The 18,087-nt window shown below is 45.9% G+C and overlaps 1 protein-coding gene across 1 annotated transcript; it reads right to left on the bottom strand.

Moving 5' to 3' along the window:
* Window positions 1–1,052: 1,052 nt before the first annotated feature.
* Window positions 1,053–17,738, bottom strand: apmap (adipocyte plasma membrane associated protein). The gene is made up of 9 exons (XM_084458611.1): window positions 17,449–17,738; window positions 13,995–14,111; window positions 13,563–13,678; window positions 12,711–12,803; window positions 7,963–8,079; window positions 6,198–6,372; window positions 5,177–5,311; window positions 4,137–4,329; window positions 1,053–2,052 (listed from the first exon to the last, which is right to left on the bottom strand). The coding sequence occupies exons 1-9, from the start codon at window positions 17,538–17,540 to the stop codon at window positions 1,843–1,845; spliced, it is 1,248 nt and encodes a 415-aa protein (XP_084314737.1). The 5' UTR covers window positions 17,541–17,738; the 3' UTR covers window positions 1,053–1,842.
* Between the last annotated feature and the right edge of the window lie 349 nt (window positions 17,739–18,087).

The raw sequence follows: 18,087 nt of genomic DNA, 5'->3' as shown, positions 1-18,087 counted from the left end.
CTAAAAGAAGCAGTGTAAAAGAGCTAGTTTTATTCAAAGTAAGCTCTGGAAGCTCATGAATGGTCAGTGTAGCTGAGGGTCGACTGCATTAAACATTGAGCAAAAAATTATGCAAGACAGCTGGCATTCCAGTATATTCACAAGCAGACCCAAGTACTGTGATCTTTTCATTACATTTACGAGAACATCTGAATATACACAACACACAGAATTTGTTCAGAGTGAGGCTCTTGATTTTAACATGAGAACAACATCAGTTATAAAAGTAGGTGGGTGTGTCTGTAACTAAAACATTGGCTAAGTGCAAAACAACACAATCCATAGTGCAAAAATGACATGGGTCACATAACAGCAGAGATAAGCACAATTTGGCACTTCATGACATGTATGTACCTCAGAACACAAGAAAATCTTTATATCATAACATGTTTCTGGGTAGAATATTTAGCCTGTGGACTTGACAGTTGATTGAGAAAACACATTGCTATTGAAGTGAGAAATAAAGGTTAATGGCCGGGTTTCCCAGTCTAATAGACTGTAATTGGCCGGGTTTCCCGAACGAGTTAAGAAGCACTTAACTCCAACTCAAGTACTTCTTAACTCCCATACAAAGGGTTGCTTAAAGGACAATGCTCGTTTTTGACAACCTGGACCTTATTTACGGCATATTATAAGACGTTTCACTCACCGAGATAACTTTGGTGTAATTCGGAGGCCTGTAGAAGAAATGTAAAATCCAGTGCGAGCCAAGTATATCCATGTAATGGCGGCGGACGGGGCACTGAGAATGCAGCTTCTAAAAAATCTATTTTCTGCCGCGAAACGGTTGTTTTCATCAATCTGTCTTTATGAATCGCTAGTTGTGCTTACATAGAGCGTAGGCCTGTTGTGGTTTTTCACATGCCTCTGTAATATGATCTTTAGAAACATCTTTAGAAACGAAAATGCTTCCTCACTTGCTCCAGCACGCATGCGCACAGCGTGCTGGAGCAACGCTTGCGCGCTGTGCGCATGCGTGCTGGAGCAAGTGGGGAAGCTATTTCGTTTCTAAAGAGTTTCTAAAGATCATATTACAGAGGCATGTGAAAAACCACAACAGGCCTACGTTCTATGTAAGCACAACTAGCGGTTCATAAAGACAGATTGATGAAAACAACCGTTGCGCGGCAGAAAATAGATTTGTTAGAAGCTGCATTCTCAGTGCCCCGTCCGCCGCCATTACATGGATATACTTGGCTCGCGCTGGATTTTACATTTCTTCTACAGGCCTCCGAATTACACCAAAGTTATCTCGGTGAGTGAAACGTCTTATAATATGCCGTAAATAAGGTCCAGGTTGTCAAAAACGAGCATTGTCCTTTAAGCAACCCTTTGTATGGGAGTTAAGAAGTACTTGAGTTGGAGTTAAGTGCTTCTTAACTCGTTCGGGAAACCCGGCCAATATCTGATCCTGGGCCAGTAGCTATGAGAGGATGATATGCGTCCACTCAAACATGTCATCGGGGCCTTAATGAACACCAGAGCCCGGATCCTAAACTGGCACAAAGCAACGCAACATGGCACATCTAGCAATAAGCCATTCCCATCAACTTGATTTGATTACTGCTTGTTGATTAGTACAAACCTCTTTTTTGAGACATTAGAGATGGGCTTGGTAGGTCGGCAGCAGTCTCACTCTAATAGACTGTAATAGACTGTAATAGACTATAACAGACTGCAATAGGCTATAATAGACTATAATATAATGTAATAGACGGTAATAGACTAGAATAGACTGTCATAGACTAGAATAGACTGTAACTGACTATAATAGACTGTACACTATGGGCCCCGTTGCTCTGCTCACACCTTGCTGAGGTCCAGCCGGCACACGTAGGGCGAGCGGAAGGAGCCCAGGTAGAGGTGTCCGTCGTGCTCATGTGCCTCGCTGACGTAGGCCGCCACAACGCCGTGGGGGTCATGGAGGCTGCGCACGCACGTGCCTCCGTCCTTCAGTTCCACGACCAGGCTGTACCGAGGAACGAACTTCATCAGCACCTCCTGGCTGAACAGCTGCAGACACACAGGAGGAGGTCAGTCTCACAGCAGACACACAGGAGATCAGTCTCATACCAGACACACAGGAGATCAGACTTATCCCCAGTGGCGTCTGGTGTGCACATTTCTTGCAGGCCGTGATGGGAGGTTTCTAGGCACCAGAAGGGCCCTTGAGCAGTTACCCCAGCCAAAACGAACCTCCCTCAAACCCAGAGGCCTTTGGATACGACCAGAGCCACATTTTGGCGCTAGAAATCCAGAGCTGCGTTCTAGTGTAATAGGCAGAGCTGGAGGCTTTTGATAAAAAATCTAGGAATAGGCCTATACTGTAACGCTGTGTTCAATTCACATTATAAAAATCAAACATGTGCTTTACAAGTTTGAGCTATAGCCTATGGTAGGCATATCTTGATGGATATAGCCTAGTTAGGCTAATAGTTATCAACGTGGAAATAATAACAGGAGTCACAAAGGGACAGTTGACAGAAAGAAGGAGAGCAATACTGTCAGAGGCACAAACCTAAATTAAGAATACAATATTTATGCTGACACAACCAGAACAAATGACAGGACAGTCAGCACCACTACACAACACACTGGACTGCAACTTGGCACTGCCGCTTGCTTTCTCAAGTTCACACTCTTAAACCTGATTAAATCAAGGGGGGACAGCACAAATTGACGGTCACACAGGCCTGTGGGACTCGGTCGGAAGAGAGCGCTAGACAATCTTAAAATCAAACTATTACAGAAACATCCTAACTCGCAGATCCTATCCTAACTGGCTGGTTACCATGGTAGTTTGGATTAGAACGGAAAAGCCATTACATTCAGTTGGATTGAGTAGTTAGGATTTCCCAATTTCAAGATAGGATAGGACGAAGCAAGATAAGATAGGATGCCTAAAGTTATTTAAGATTTGCTTCTCAAAAACAAATCGGGGAAAATCCTATCTTAACTGTCCTATCCGATAGGACGTGTTTCTGTAATACGGCCTATAAGATAATGTTCCATGAAGATGCAATTCAAAACGCTCACGTTTCGCCTGTCGATAAGGATTACAGCTAAGCAAGTGGGCGTTTGGCAGTGCAAGAGGTTTTAACTAATTAGACCTGTTAAAGACATAGCCTACTACATAGACTGTAGGCTTACATCGGATTCAATGTACAGTACACACTGACAGAGCTTTTCAATGTTGGCTAATGTATGGTCACTATGTTGACTACTTGTCCATAGATAACAATATGCGGTGTTATTGTTTTGATTGTGATCATTCCATGAAATGAGAAAGCTGCCACCCCAAATCTTTTCTTGTGCACGTGTAGTAGGCATATACAGAGAAGGCCAGCATGAATGGTCTATGGTGGGAACTGATGTTCAGGAAGCTGGTAATGTTATGGTGCTGGGAGACCAGCTGACCCACGCTCGTTTATTTATGGGCGGTGGCTCTACCACATAAATTGAATAACTGACATAGAACCACCAGGTAACCACATTTTTACATAGCTTCTATAACATCCAGTGACAAAATACTGTCCTCACAAAGGTTTGACGCAACCGTCGGGGTGTTAGTCAGATGCACTATCCACTTGGCCACCGCTGACCTGGGAAATCTCTGGAGTCGAGGCGGTGTAGCTTATCTTACCTTGCAAGGCCAGGAGCCACATGAGAGACCAGACCAGTCTTATCGGAGAAGAGACGAGGGGGGGGGGGGGGGGGGACCCGAACCATAAGAACCATGCTCGAGCTCCGATGCTTTGATTTGAGTCCAGACAGCATACAGAGAGGTCAACTGTACATTAGACTTTATGCCATCGTCTTTTATATGTCAAACCTTCTGGAATAAACAGCTTTTGCTTGTCGCTCAAATCCCGTGTTGGAGAGATTCATTTGGGATACACTGGAGACACTGGACTGTGTGGTATTATGTGAGATTGGGGGCCGTCTTTTATTGTAATCAAAACACAACGCAGAGCTTAATAAGGACAATGATAAAAGACAACGAAAGTCAACACAGTTCTGTAAGACTTTCCCTTTGATAGCGCAAATCCATATGTGCCTACCCCTGAATGGACAAAACAGATGATGTTGTAGTGTACCTTGAAGATGAGCTGTTTGATCCAGGGCCTCTGGGAGAGGAAGTCCAGCAGGGAGAAGCCGGGGTTGGGCCGGACGGCTGACATGGCCACCCAGTAGCCCCCAGACGAACTACCACGGATGTTGTCAGGGAAACCAGGCAGGTTGTCAATGAAGGTGTCCATGCCTCCTTTGTTCAGACCTGAAACATGAACCCTGGGGGAGTGGGGAGGGGGTTTAAACCTGGTTATTCAGACCCGATAAATGAACCGTGTGGGGGGGGGGGGTAACCCTGGTTATTCAGACCTGACACGTGAACCCTGCAATAGTATCCAGCTGCAGCCGTGCAGCCGCCGAAATAGGACCCGAGAAATAGGACCCGGGAAATAGGACCGCACTGCAGGTATTCTGGGAATTAGAGTCCACTACAGTCCACTACAGCCTATATGTATTGTTAGTTGTCATATATGTAATCATCCAGATTTGTGACAAAAGATTAAAAATTAGACTAAAAATGACCTCAGTGATTGTAGCTAGGTTATTCAGACCTGACACATGAACCCCGGGGGAGGGGGGGGGGGGGGGGGTTAACCCTGGTTATTCAGACCTGACACATGAACCCCGGGGGAGGGGGGGGGGGGGGTTAACCCTGGTTATTCAGACCTGACATGAACCCCAGGGGAGTGGGGGTTAACCCTGGTTATTCAGACCTGACACATGAACTCCGGGGGAGTGGGGGGGAGGGGGTTAACCCTGGTTATTCAGGCTGATCTGGGGTCAGATGTGCGTGTTCTCCCATAATGATTCCTGATAAGGATTGAGAAACAGGGAGCTGATCCTCCATCTGTGCCTACAGGCAGCTTGGTCCCAGAGCAGAACAGACCCACAGTCATTTACACTTGGGGGAGTGTTGGGTCCATATATTTGGACGAGGTTTTCTGTGTTCAGATCGGTATCTTCTCTCCTCTACCTATGTGTTCTGGCCATGGGGGTCTACTCTACCTGCGTATTCTGGCCAGTGTGTGTGTGTGTGTGTGTGTGTGTGTGTGCGCGCGTGCTCTACCTGCGTATCCTGGCCATGGTGGTCTCAGCCACCAGGACCGACTCCTCGTCCGGGAGCAGCTGGAGGCCGTTGGGGAAGCGGAGGTTCTCCATCAACACAGTCACCTCCTTGGTCTGTGTGTCGTACTCCAGCACCCTGGATCACAGCACACAGAATCACCTCAGAGCCATCATCACAAACATCAACACACAGAATCCCCTCAGAGCCATCATCACAAACATCAACACACAGAATCCCCTCAGAGCCCTCAAACAACACACATCACCTCAGAGCCGTCATCACAGACATCAACACACAGAATCACCTCAGAGCCCTCATCACAAACATCAACACAGAGAATCACACCAGAGCTTTCATCACAAGTGTTCACTTCTGAAATATACACTAATATAGACAAAAGTATTGGGACACACCTCTTAATCATTATGGGGATAATGGTCTGAGTTTGTTTTTGTTGGGTTGGCCTAAGCCCTTTAGTTCCAGTGAAGAGAAATGTTAACGTTAATGCTTCGGCTTAACAATACTTTTTGGACAATTCTATGCTTCCAACTTTGTGGGAAAAGTTTGGGGAAGGCCTTTTTCTGTTCCAGGATGACTGTGCCCCAGTGCACAACGCATGGTCCATAAAGGCATGGTTGGGTGAGGTTGGTGTGGAAGAACTTGACTGGCCCACACAGAGCCCTGACCTCAACCCCATCAAACACCTTTTGGATGAACTAGAATGGAGATTGTGAGCTAGGCTCTCTCGTCCAACATCAGTGTCTGACCTCACAAATGCTCTTCTAGACGAATGGGCAAAAATTCCCACAGACACACTCCAAAATCTTGTGGAAAGCCTTCCCAGAAGAGTGGAAGCTGTTATAGCTGCAAAGTGGGGACAAGCTCCATATGAATGCCTTTGAATTTAGAATAGGATGTCATAAAAGCTCCTGTAGGTGTGTAGGTGACCCAATACTTTTGTCCATAAAGTGTATACATATATCTATACTCTCTGCGTTTGACTGTTGAACCAGTAGTTTACCGTCCATCAGCAGTGCCCTCCATGATGAGGTGGAGGAAGTCTCTACGCTGCCATCTGCTGCTGGAGTCAGTGAAGTACACCTTTCTCCCGTCCTGCGTGACGTCCAGGTCGTTGACGAATGAGAGCCTCCGGCCACTGATCACTCGACCGGCAGGCACCAACGTGGTGACCGCACCTTAACAGAAAGACTGGAGATGTTAAAATAACTGAAACATGTTGAGATCTGCGAGGGAGAACCAACCACCGACTCATTCACCACCCTTTCAACACCGACAGCATCAGCATGAGGAGAAGAAAAGAAGAATATTGAATTCCTCAAAGCCGATATACATTTCATTACATTCAGCCAGTATACATGTCTCTCATTATCATACTGTAACACAGTGCCACCCAGGACGGCCACCCGCACCACTGACCTGTGATGGAGTTGATCTCAGACACCACTGATCTATGACGGGGTTGACCTCAGACACCACTGACCTATGACGGAGTTGACCTCAGAGACCACTGACCTGTAACGGAGTTGACCTCAGACAATACTGACCTATGACGGGGTTGACCTCAGACACCACTGACCTATGACGGGGTTGACCTCAGATACCACTGACTTATGAAGGAGTTGACCTCAGACACCACTGATCTATGACGGGGTTGACCTCAGACACCACTGACCTACAGTCATGAGAAGTATACACCCGCGTCTGCAGGCATACATTGTTGGCGGCAGCGGCGGTAAAAAAAACATATTAAAACCCGCAACCACGAGGGGCAGTAAAGCACTGCTACTATTGAGTCATACTTATAGCGCTGCCTACAAGTCAAGCAGGAAGTCATCATAACTCCTACATACATTGTCCGATTTACACAACATTTCTCACGCTTCATCAAGCTACCGTCCTGAACACATCTATGCATCGGTATTGAGTCATGCTTAGAGTGCACTTACTGGTGACAGGAAGTTTCTCTCAGTACTGGACACCGAAATAGCCCTAATCCTTACAATTTCAATAGGGCCTCGCACCACCAGTGCTCTGGCCTTAATAATATAGCCAACCAGTTAAAGGGACCCCGAGGAGTTTATTTTTGGTTATGAAACAGTCTCATTTTAATGTGGGTGAATCTACATTACCCACACTTGTTTACAGTATGTGTCCATTTTCGACAAATGTCGTTTCTTGTATGTAGTTTATTTTTAGATTATTATTTTGTGGTCAGGTCGTTCAGAACTTCCTTGGAATGACGAAACGATTTACTGCAGTAGCCTACGCCGCCGACAAGAGACAGCGCAAGCATATATGTACCGTTATATATTGTCAAAAGTAACGTTACTAGTAAGACCTATGTAATTACCTCGTCGGTGGCCATCGTTCCGTCTTTAAAACACTGGGCTCAGGTAGCTAAGGTTTACAACAGTGGCGGGGAGGCCCATGGGAAATTCTTTTTGGGCGGAAAACACTTCCGCTTCCTGAAACTCCTCGTAGGGCCTTTAACTAGTCACACAGTTACTGCCAGTCGAATTTAGTTTGCTAACGACGCCTCCTGGCGGCTATTGTGCTACACGGAAAAAGGAGGTGGTCTGGAGTGGTCCGAACAAACCTCTAAAACTGTGCCGCCGCTGTCGTTGCTGCTCTCCGCTCAACATGCGGCGCGAACAGTTACTTCTCATGACTGTACATGTATGACGGGGTTGACCTCAGACAACACTAACTTGTGATGGGGTTGATCTCAGACACCTGTGATGGTGTTGACCTCAGATACCACTGACCTGTGACAGGGTTGACCTCGAACAGGCCCAGGTAGGCGTCAGCCACAAACAGGGTTCCGTTAGGGCCCACTCGTATACCCAGAGGTCTGCCACAGCTCGACTCCTCCTCGCGGGAACCTTCACATTCCAGAACAAAAGCATGATTTAACTAGATGCAACAACGGTAAACATGTTGTTCCTTATTTCACCCATGATGCGTGTTCCTTTGTGATAATGAAGGAACGGAAACATGAGCATTATTTCTTCATTAATATGACCACTTGTGATCTGTGTGTTTAGGTTGCAAAAGCCCATCGGACGTCTTCTTCTCAATCTCTCCGTAAATTCGACCAAAAGTCAAGAGGCGGACACTGGATTCCTCTTGGCCTACAGAATCCAGCTAGCCTGGTTTTGAGCAGTTTGGGGTACAATTTGTCTTGTTATAGGAACAGCTGTAAAATAGATTGCAATTCAAACAACATTTAGTGTTGAGAAGCACAGAGAATAAGCGCCCATTAACCCTTCAGTTGGGACTAAATACATTTCCCCATCCATTCTCTATGGCGGCTGGTTCGATGAAGGTGAACAATGTTTGAACTGGTGGTTGTCGACTATGAGCCCTTTCAGAACCTGTAGGTGTTCCGTTTCTACTCTGAACCACTGGCCCATGTCGAGCGAACTTCACCTACAAACTCTTTAGAACCGCGAGCCTCTGGGCACATGCCCAAACTTTGATGGTGGAAGTACTGTAGGGAACGCTACAATGACTGTGACCTAACCCCACAGACTCCCCACCTAAGGACATGACTACTTTCGTCATGGCTGGAATACGTGTATGGCCTACCATACTCTATCTCTAGTCTATCCAACATGATCAGACAGTAATCTAATCTATGTTGTGAATATAGGACTATAACTAATGATAATTGTACCCACAATGCACCTAGCCCCTGATACTACTAACCTATGAAAAAATTTCGAACGAGCACCAAAAAAGCTACTAAACACCTCAAGCTCTGAACTCTGTGGATTTAGAAAGTAGATGGACCTGAGTAGAATAAATAGCCTACTTTTACTGAGACACCGAGCATACAGTAGTTTTTTATGTACAAAGCTAAATGTACTTGGCAATGTGTTGTGTGGTCACTGTGTGCTGTGTGGTCAACGCTTACGACATGCGTGTGGGTGTGTCAACTGCTATATGACAATAAAGTACATTTCGTCATTTCATCTTTCACATGGTATCCCTCAGCAACTTCTCCATATTCATCTTTGGGTGTGTGTTAAATGTCATCATCAAAGTCATCATTCACCCATAAAAGGAACATTAGAAATGTAGCTGCCAAGAATTGGCTAAAACAGACTAAGATTGAACAAATGTACGTGTCATCATAGAGGATGATTAAACTGGTTTGAGGGCTCAGCCAATCAGAACCATTGGGTCATTTTGCTCTATAAACATGTCTCTGTGTGGTAGGGATGTGCGGGATTAGTCGTTTAAACGACTAAACGGTGCAGCTTTTGCTAGTCGTTTAAGAAATAATAGTCGATTAAACGAAATGTAATAGAAATAAAAACTAGAAAGTACATTTCCTGGAGAAAATGTGAGGTGGGCTAGCTGCTGCAGCTGTATGTAACAGCTACTGCTAGAACTACTACGGACCGGGCAATCTCCATGCACCCACTGGCGAAGACCGTGCATCTCTAGCCCACTCAGGGGCTGAATTGTGGGGTCCGTGGCATGGACAGTGGCGTGGTGCCGTCAACAACTCGCGCAACAATCAAAATACAAATTATCTGTCAGCACCCCCCCCCCCCCTTATCAACTTCTCGCCGAGCATGGTGCCCTAATTTTTCACTGAGCACCTGCCCCCCAAAATGTCCGCCACTGCTAGTAGCCTATGTTTTGCGAATTTAATGGTCTGCCTCCTTCAGAGTTCAACTCGGCAATTAGGCTGTGAAAGCGATCGCGCCTCTTGAAATTTAGTCATAGCCTATTGTTGCACAGATTTCCGTCACGTCTTGATTTTCACAAACCAAATGATTAGGCTATTGGGCAGTGGCTAGTTTTCTGTGCAAAACTAGAATGGAGAAGTAAGACACCTCCTTTCCTCCACTAGTCTGGGGGTCCACCTTGGGCAAGTGGTAGTACCCCCTAGTAGAGGTCTTCACGGGTCGGGTATACCCGAGGGACCCGAGACCCGACCCGAGACCCGTACGGTATCGGGTCCACGTTTCCTCGTTTTATTATGGTCAGTCGGATCCGGGTCGGATCCCATTCTATTACCGTCGGTCCCGGGTCTGTTTATCATTATGTGTATTACCCGAGTGGATCTGAGAAGATCCGTGATCAGCGCAGCGCTGAATCGTTTCTTTTTTTTAATCATTATTTTCTTTTGGCGCGCAGCGCTGAATCTCACGAGAGAAACGCATGCGTGATTGCGAGTTGAGACAGAGCGGGGAAAATAGCAAACAAAGAAAGATGGACTGATAGCGCGTCTGCTTTTTAGTTTAAGCACTATTTTTCGTTCATTGCCGTTTTTCTGTTTATGCCTGACTTTCAAATAAAAGTCTGGTTGTTGACGTGAATTGCATGGTTTTGTGTGTAGCGGGGTTAGCCTATATTTTATCAGGTTATGATGCGGTGCATGAAAGTGAAACTGTTATAGCGATTGATTTCATATAGCCTAGACTAGTTCTTCACGTTAGGTCTTTCTGTTTTGATCGATTATTTGATTGATTGTATGAGGCTACCATATGTTGTAGGGGGACTACGACCTGATAAACGTTTTTAGTGTGGCATTTTAGTAGCAACTTTAGTCTGTCGGATCCGCCTACCCGACCCGAACTCGGGTCTCTGTCCTACTCCTGCTCTCGGACATTTATCGGATCGGGTCTGTAATGTCTCGGGACAAATTCGGGTCGGTATATATTTTTTTTTCAAATGATCGGATCCAGTCGGATCTCGGAACGAATTTATCGGATCCATTCGGGTTCGGGTCCGTCTTTTTGGACCCGAGAAGACCTCTACCCCCTAGCCCCCCTACCTTACAGGTAAAAAAAAAAACTGATGACAGAACAACTAAAAGGAAGAGAGACCCGGCCCGGAGGAAGCCCGGGGCCCTCGTCTGGAGCCAGGCCCAGACAGAGGGCCAGACAGAGGGCCAGACAGAGGGCCCGCCTGCGAGCGCCTGGTGGCCGGGCTTACCACGGAGCCCAGCCGGGCCCAGCCCGAACAAGCAATGTGGCAACACCATCTCATCCTCCATTGTCCCGTGGACCCACCACCCGCGGGAGGAATTGTCGGGGTCGGGTGCGCTGCACAACTAGGTGGCGGTGAAGGCGGGGGGCACCGACGGACCGGACCCGGGCGGCAAAGGCTGGCTCTGGGGACATGGAACGTGACCTCACTGGGGGGGAAGGAGCCGGAGCTTGTGAGGGAGGTGGAGCGATACCAACCTCACCAGGGTTAGGGTTATAGCCTAGCCTACATTATACTTTGTTATATAGCCTATTATATTATACTTTGTTAAATGGTAGGCCTATACATACTTTGTGTGTTATACTTTGAATAAATTTGGTTTCAAACGTAGCCCATCGTCTGACATCCGCGGTCTTTAATATTATAGTAATTTAACTTATGGTATTCAATGATCAGGGGTGCACGGCACATTGCCACTAAAGTGTGCTCATATTAATTAATGTAGCCTAATCATGTGGTTTGTGAAAGTCAAGATGTGACGGAAATCTGTGCAACAATCGGCTATGACTAGATTCCAAGAGACTCGCTTTCACAGCCTAATTGCCGAGTTGACAGGCAATTCTGATTGACGTGCGATTTGTTGACGGAGGGGGGGGCGGACGCGGTTTACTTCACGGAGATGAAGAGAGTTTTTTTTCTGCTCCACTTGCCGCCCCCTGCGAGATGCCCATGTCGCCCATGCCTAAATACGGCACTGCAAACCAGACTTGGAGCGAGATGCGCAACGAGTGAAAATTGGCTTCTGCTGAATGTTGGTTAGAAAGATAGAGGAACTTTATTGCAGACACACAGGTCCATATAAAACATTATATATAACACTTTCATAAATGTACAATTCGTCTAGGCTATTTTTTGCACAGTAGGCTATTATTTCTTTCACTTTATTATTTGCATCATTCTTTGTGGACCAATGTTTGAATTTTTTTTTTTTAAGTTATAAATAAAAGTTACTGCCCTCTCTGACATCCGTGGTCTTTATGTGAAATCTAGTTTTAGCCTACTGAAACATTACAGGCTATAGGCTAGCCTACTCTTCTTCAATTAAACAAAATAAATCACATTGATATCTTGCTAAGTAATAAGCTGTAAGGACAGGCTGAACTACTGTTTTGCACTGGCAAACAAAGGAGAGTGTGTGACAGCCCTGCGAAATGCGTGCAAATTGGCTGCCGCTGAGTGGTAGGGAAACATCAAGAATAGTCATGCATCTTAGCTTGCAGAGTTTGAGAAACATCCAAAATGTTTCTAACTAGCACTTGTTGTATAAACTTTTGAATCCTGTTTTTAGACTAGTCGTGTAATCGGTTACAAAACCACCGTCTAGTTGTCAGTGAAAATAGTCGCTGCGCACATCCCTACTGTGTGGTCAGTAGAGACAGTGTTGAGATACAGTTTTCAGTCAGTCGGTTACTCACCACAGGGTGGACTGGGTCAGGGTTAGGGTCAGAGTCAGGGTCAGGGTTAGGGTCAGAGTTAGGGTTAGGGTCAGGATCAGTCAGGTACTCACCACAGGGTGGACTGCCGAGTCTTGCCACCACATGGCTTCTCTTGCCGTCCAGCTTCAGTATCTGTCCATCCGCTGTGCCTGTGTACAGAACGTCTGGAGAAACACACAATATCACATTCAGAAACTCTGTGTTCTTAAATTGGTAAATGTTGTGTTCAAGAAAATGCACTGATTGTTGAATATTGAATGAAAACCCCAAGAAGACTATGCTGGACTGCGCTTGTAAAAAATGCTTAATAATGGCGATTTTGTCTGTCTTCCTCTGCTACTGTTTCAAAAATGCACACGCATACTTGTGCTGACAAGGCTGTAAAAGGGTCTATATTTAACAAATATGACCCACGCTCGTTACATAACTTCTACAACATCCAGTGACCAAATATGTCATGGTACCTTGGTATGTCCACACCAAGGATTGAACTCACGACCTTCGGGGTGATGGGCAGCGCACTATCCACTCAGCCACCGCTGACCAGAGAAATCTGTGGAGTCTTTTTGTTTTGATGTTCTGGGACCACTGCCTCTTGTGGTAGCAACATAGAACTGCAGGTCAACAACTCGACGGAAGTTGAGGCAGGGAGCGACAACTCGGGATTCCCTCTTCTTGGTGTGTCGGCTGTATACAGCCAACACACAAAAATGCCAGACATTTTGAAATGTAAGCATCTGCAATGTTTGCTCAACACTGGGCTTATCTGCTAGTACCTCCCACACCACAGACTCCTCAGCGTTAACATCTGGGCTGCTGACCAGGATTGCGATGGTTAGGGTTATATTAATGGTTCAAGCCCAAAACAAACTGGTGAAAGACTGTCATGGTCCCTCCTCCTTCCCCCACCCACCCACACTGACCTCCAATGTTGGCGATGGACTCTGGGCCAAGGAGCTGATCCTGAAATAGCCGCTCAGCCTCTCTGAGCTTAAAGTTGGGCTCATAACATCCCACCATGAGAGGAGGCTCACCAAGGCTGTGAAACACAAAGGGAAACAGTGACGATGAGAGGTCATCCTCCCTGGCCAGTCTTGTCCTGACCTATATACTGTATCACACTAGTAGACACAATCATTCTAAGTTGTGAACAACAGTGATAGAATTGTCTCAGCGTGCGTGCTTTGCTGGCATACCCAGTGCCAGGACCCACCAGACACCAATGAGCAGAAGGAGACTCTAGTAGTGGAGTTATATCAGGACAGGACAGGTGAACAGATATCGACCTGAGCAGCTCTGGTTGGACAGGTGAGCAAGCAGGTACTGACTAGTTGGGCAGGTCAACAGGTACTGACCTGAGCAGCTCTGGTTGGATAGGGGACTCCAGGAGCATGATGATGGCCAGCAGTGGGAGTATCAGGAGCACTCCCAGGCTCAGCAGGGTGACCTGGAAGACTTTTCCGCTGTAGGTGCTGTTGTGGTCGGGAGCCAAGAAAACCAGTTGTTTGATCATCACAGAAGCAATCAAATAATTATAAAACAATAATATTAATAAAGTAGTTTTACTACAGTATATGGCAGAAATGCATGAAATCTATACAGACCGTTTAGGATGCAACACATCTTGTAATTCTGACGGGTTTATGATGCAATCTTTTCAACCATTTTAGAGCAGTAATGAATGGACATAACTATACAATTGTTCAAACTATGTTGAAATATCGGAGATGTTTTGAATATCTTTGGTAATTAATTGTTTAACAACATGACATGTCATTAGCCACAAAAAAACTGACCGAGATAGACTAAGTTAGCCTAGCTAGCCTGATATCAGTGATAGACTACTAAATAGCTAGCAGAGCTGAACTAGGAATGTCATCTATCCAACACTAGCTATTATGCGACTGCTAGCTAGCTAACGTACTGGTTAACTAGGCAGTAGCCAGGATAAACTAGCTAGTGCTAAATTACAGCAAGCAGCATCATTCAACTGGGTAGCTTCAGTCCGACCACTCAATAATCCGACTACCCATAAATCCGACGACCCAATATTCCGACCATAGGTCCCCCTCATTTTAGACCCATTGGTCCGGCTAATCGTTTATCCGACTAAAGTTATCCCGGTATTCCAACTGTCAGTAACTCCGACCGCCCGCAAGTCCGACTAGACCTAGACCTTCGGACTGCCGGAATTGTCTAATGGCTGCTGACTGATGTGTCTTCTGAACAGAAATTGTCTCATGTGAACAGTGGCGTGCACAGACATTTTGGGGGGCAGGTGCTCAGTAAAAAATTAGGGCATCTTGCGGTGAGATGTTGACGGGGGGAGGGGGGGGGGGGCTTGCTGACAGCTAATTTATATCTGTATATAATAATAATATCTATTTTGATTGTCACGCGAGTTATTGACGGGGGGGGGGCGCAGAGATTTTTGTCGCGCGAGTTGTTCCCCGGGGGTGGGGTGGGGGGGCGGGGTGGCCGGTGGGCAGTCGGCTAATTTAGGCTCAGCTGTTTGGCGCTGTATCATGAGACAAATAAATGCAAGTTTTAGTTTGGCAACTGAAGCTTAGGGGGCAAACAATAGGCTACACTTTTTGTTTATGTGTTAGGCTACCTGGCTGGTTAGCTGTCATCACTCGGGCACTCCTGATGGGGAAAGGGCAATAGAGATGTGTGTGCTGTGTGCAGTGCTGCTGCAGCGCGCCTCCGCTTGTGTCCGCTTTTCGCGTTTACCGTTGACAAAGGAAGAGAGGGAGGGGAGGGGCATGGATGTGCCGCAGGCACGTGCGTGTGTGTGTGTGGGGGGGGGTCTGGCAAAATTACAATGCATTTTGAGGCATTATTATTGCACGCTTTTAATCGAGAATTGATCGATGTCACCATGGGCCGCATACAGTAGGCCTACACTGTATACATATTTTTTTTTTTTAAGTAACTTTCAAAAGGGCACTTGACTTGTCCAGAGGGCAAAGGGCAGGTGCTCTAGGATCAGACTCGAGGTAAACCCCAATGAGGAAAAAATGTTTCGGTAACAAGTTGTATAGCCTTCTTTCATGTCAGTCATGTTTCATACTATGTGAATTACATTATGAGAACAATAGCCTATTTGAGAAGACAATGCTGCGCTATGAACATGAAAAATAGACAATTCTCAGACTTTATGCACCCATAAATGCATTATAAGAGCATCCTGACTGAAATAATAGCCTATGTTCTAATGTGCAAAGTTGAGTTGTAATTTAGTGTTGGGTACAACTATATAGGCTAAATAGGCCTAGCTTTCTGGAGGTCCACACACCTAGAAATCTGTCTACTCCAGAATAACCATCCTTTGTCCCTTTGTCTCCAAGAAATTACCGCCTTTTCTCATGTCACGTGTCTGTATTCTCGACCACGCCTGCCATTTCATATGACGTACAATGGGTTAGCCAATCACATCCTCAAAGCGCCATACCTGTGTTTTGCTTGAGAATAAAGGCCGCGCTGACCAAGAGGCGGCACTTCTTTGGGATACCACTCATGTGTTTGTCCGGAAGTCCTTGCGCTCGTATGTTTTCTCAATAAACCAGACTTAACCTGTTTGAGCGAATCTTGGTAAATCCTTTTTGACTAGATCAGTTAAAATATATTACAATAGTCAGTCAGTTGTCTGCCTGTTAGGCCTACATGTCACATCTTTTCTAGCCTAGTGTAGGTATAGAGTTATTGCTTTCCCAACACAATAAATAGGCCTACCACTTCTAGAACACTAAAACTGCTTGTGTTATTGTACCTAAAATATACGGATATAATATTATTAATAAATATTTTCATAAGGGGATTGAGCTTTTATAAACATGTGATCCCAGCGAATTTAATATTATTTTTAAAGGGGGTTTTCTGTGCTGACTGTGACTACAAAGACGACGGCAGGCCTATCATACGTTTCGAGCGCGATAGTCTACTGATCATTTCATAAAATGCGCACGAAAAGGTCTTCATTCAGATAGTATGAAACATGACTATCTGACATGAAAGAAGGCTATACAACTTGTTACCGAAACATTTTTTCCTCATTGGGGTTTACCTCGAGTCTGATCCTTCTACTGTTATGCAGCCTATTATTTTTACATGTTTATGAAGTTGGATTGGAGTGGATATGCATATTCTGACACTGCGTTGTAGTTTAGGCTACTCGTTATTGAAAAGGGCGCATTTTCATACTGTAGCATTTCATGGAAACCGCATAAGGAGACAGAGTCGCTCGCTCGAGGCATGACATTCACATGAGACCATTTCTGTTCAGAAGACACATCAGTCAGCCATCAGACAATTCCAGCAAATGTTATAATGCTGGTTTATAAATAGGCCTATATAGGCTAAAGAGTTGATGCTTTACGTGTAGGCTACTCTAGACACACTGGAATAACTTAAATGACGTTTGCACACAAAACTAGCCCTAAATACCCCCCAAACTAGTCCAGCCCCACCCACAACGAGGTAGACTAAACTACAACAAAGACAAGAAAGAGAAGCTGATATTGTGATGTCAGATATTTTGCCAGAGAAATCCGAAGGAGGAGTCGGACTCGCGGGCGGTCGGAGTTACTGACAGTCCGATCTATGGTCGGAATATTGGGTCGTCGGATTTATGGGTAGTCGGATTATTGGGTCGTCGGACTGATGTAGGCCTATATGCACCCCCATAGGTGCAGTGGTTGTCATAATTTGTGGAGTAGCTACAGTGTGGCGGCTAGACTGTGTATGTGAATTGCTCGTTGCTGTATATGAATAACCAGGATAGTCCATTCAGCTGGTTCGTAGCGGTACCTGCTGCCCTTGTACAGAGGCTGCTGGAGCTCGTCCGTGATGATCTGCGGTCGGTTCAGCCTCCTGAACCGCAGTCCCTCCGGCTCGTTCATGTTGAAAACAGACCTGGGAGCTCTGCTCGGTTCTGCTGTCCCACTGGGATGCTGTTCTAAGTGAACTGTTCGCTACATAAACAGGTTGCTAATGTGGTTGCTTGCTGAGATAGACCAGTGCTGAACATCGTCGATCTCCAGTGCGAATAAACGCAGCTTGCTGCTCCAGTGAACCCTGAACAACAGCTGCTGCGCAAGGGTTTCTTCTACGTTCGTCAATGTTGTCTGGAAAACATCTTTACCGCCACCTGCTGTTGTGGAGTGGCAACTACTTTCTGACACAGGACACGACTTTGTACAAAGCCCCCAGGATCGAGAGGCAGGCAATAGTATCCAGCTGCAGCCGTGCAGCCGCCGAAATAGGACCCGGGAACCGCACCGCAGGTATTCTGGGAATTAGAGTCCACTAGTTGTCATATATGTAATCATCCAGATTTGTGACAAAAGATTAAAAATTAGACAAAAAATGACCTCACGTTAGCTAGATAGTTAGCTAAGCGCTGTAAAGTTACTCGAAGCTCGAGACTACTTTTCATTTATTGACATA

This window comes from Borostomias antarcticus (genome assembly GCF_949987555.1).
Source record: "Borostomias antarcticus genome assembly, chromosome: 25".
NCBI lineage: Eukaryota > Metazoa > Chordata > Actinopteri > Stomiiformes > Stomiidae > Borostomias > Borostomias antarcticus.
Note: the sequence above shows the minus strand (reverse complement) of the source record. Positions and strands in the feature narration are given on the sequence as shown.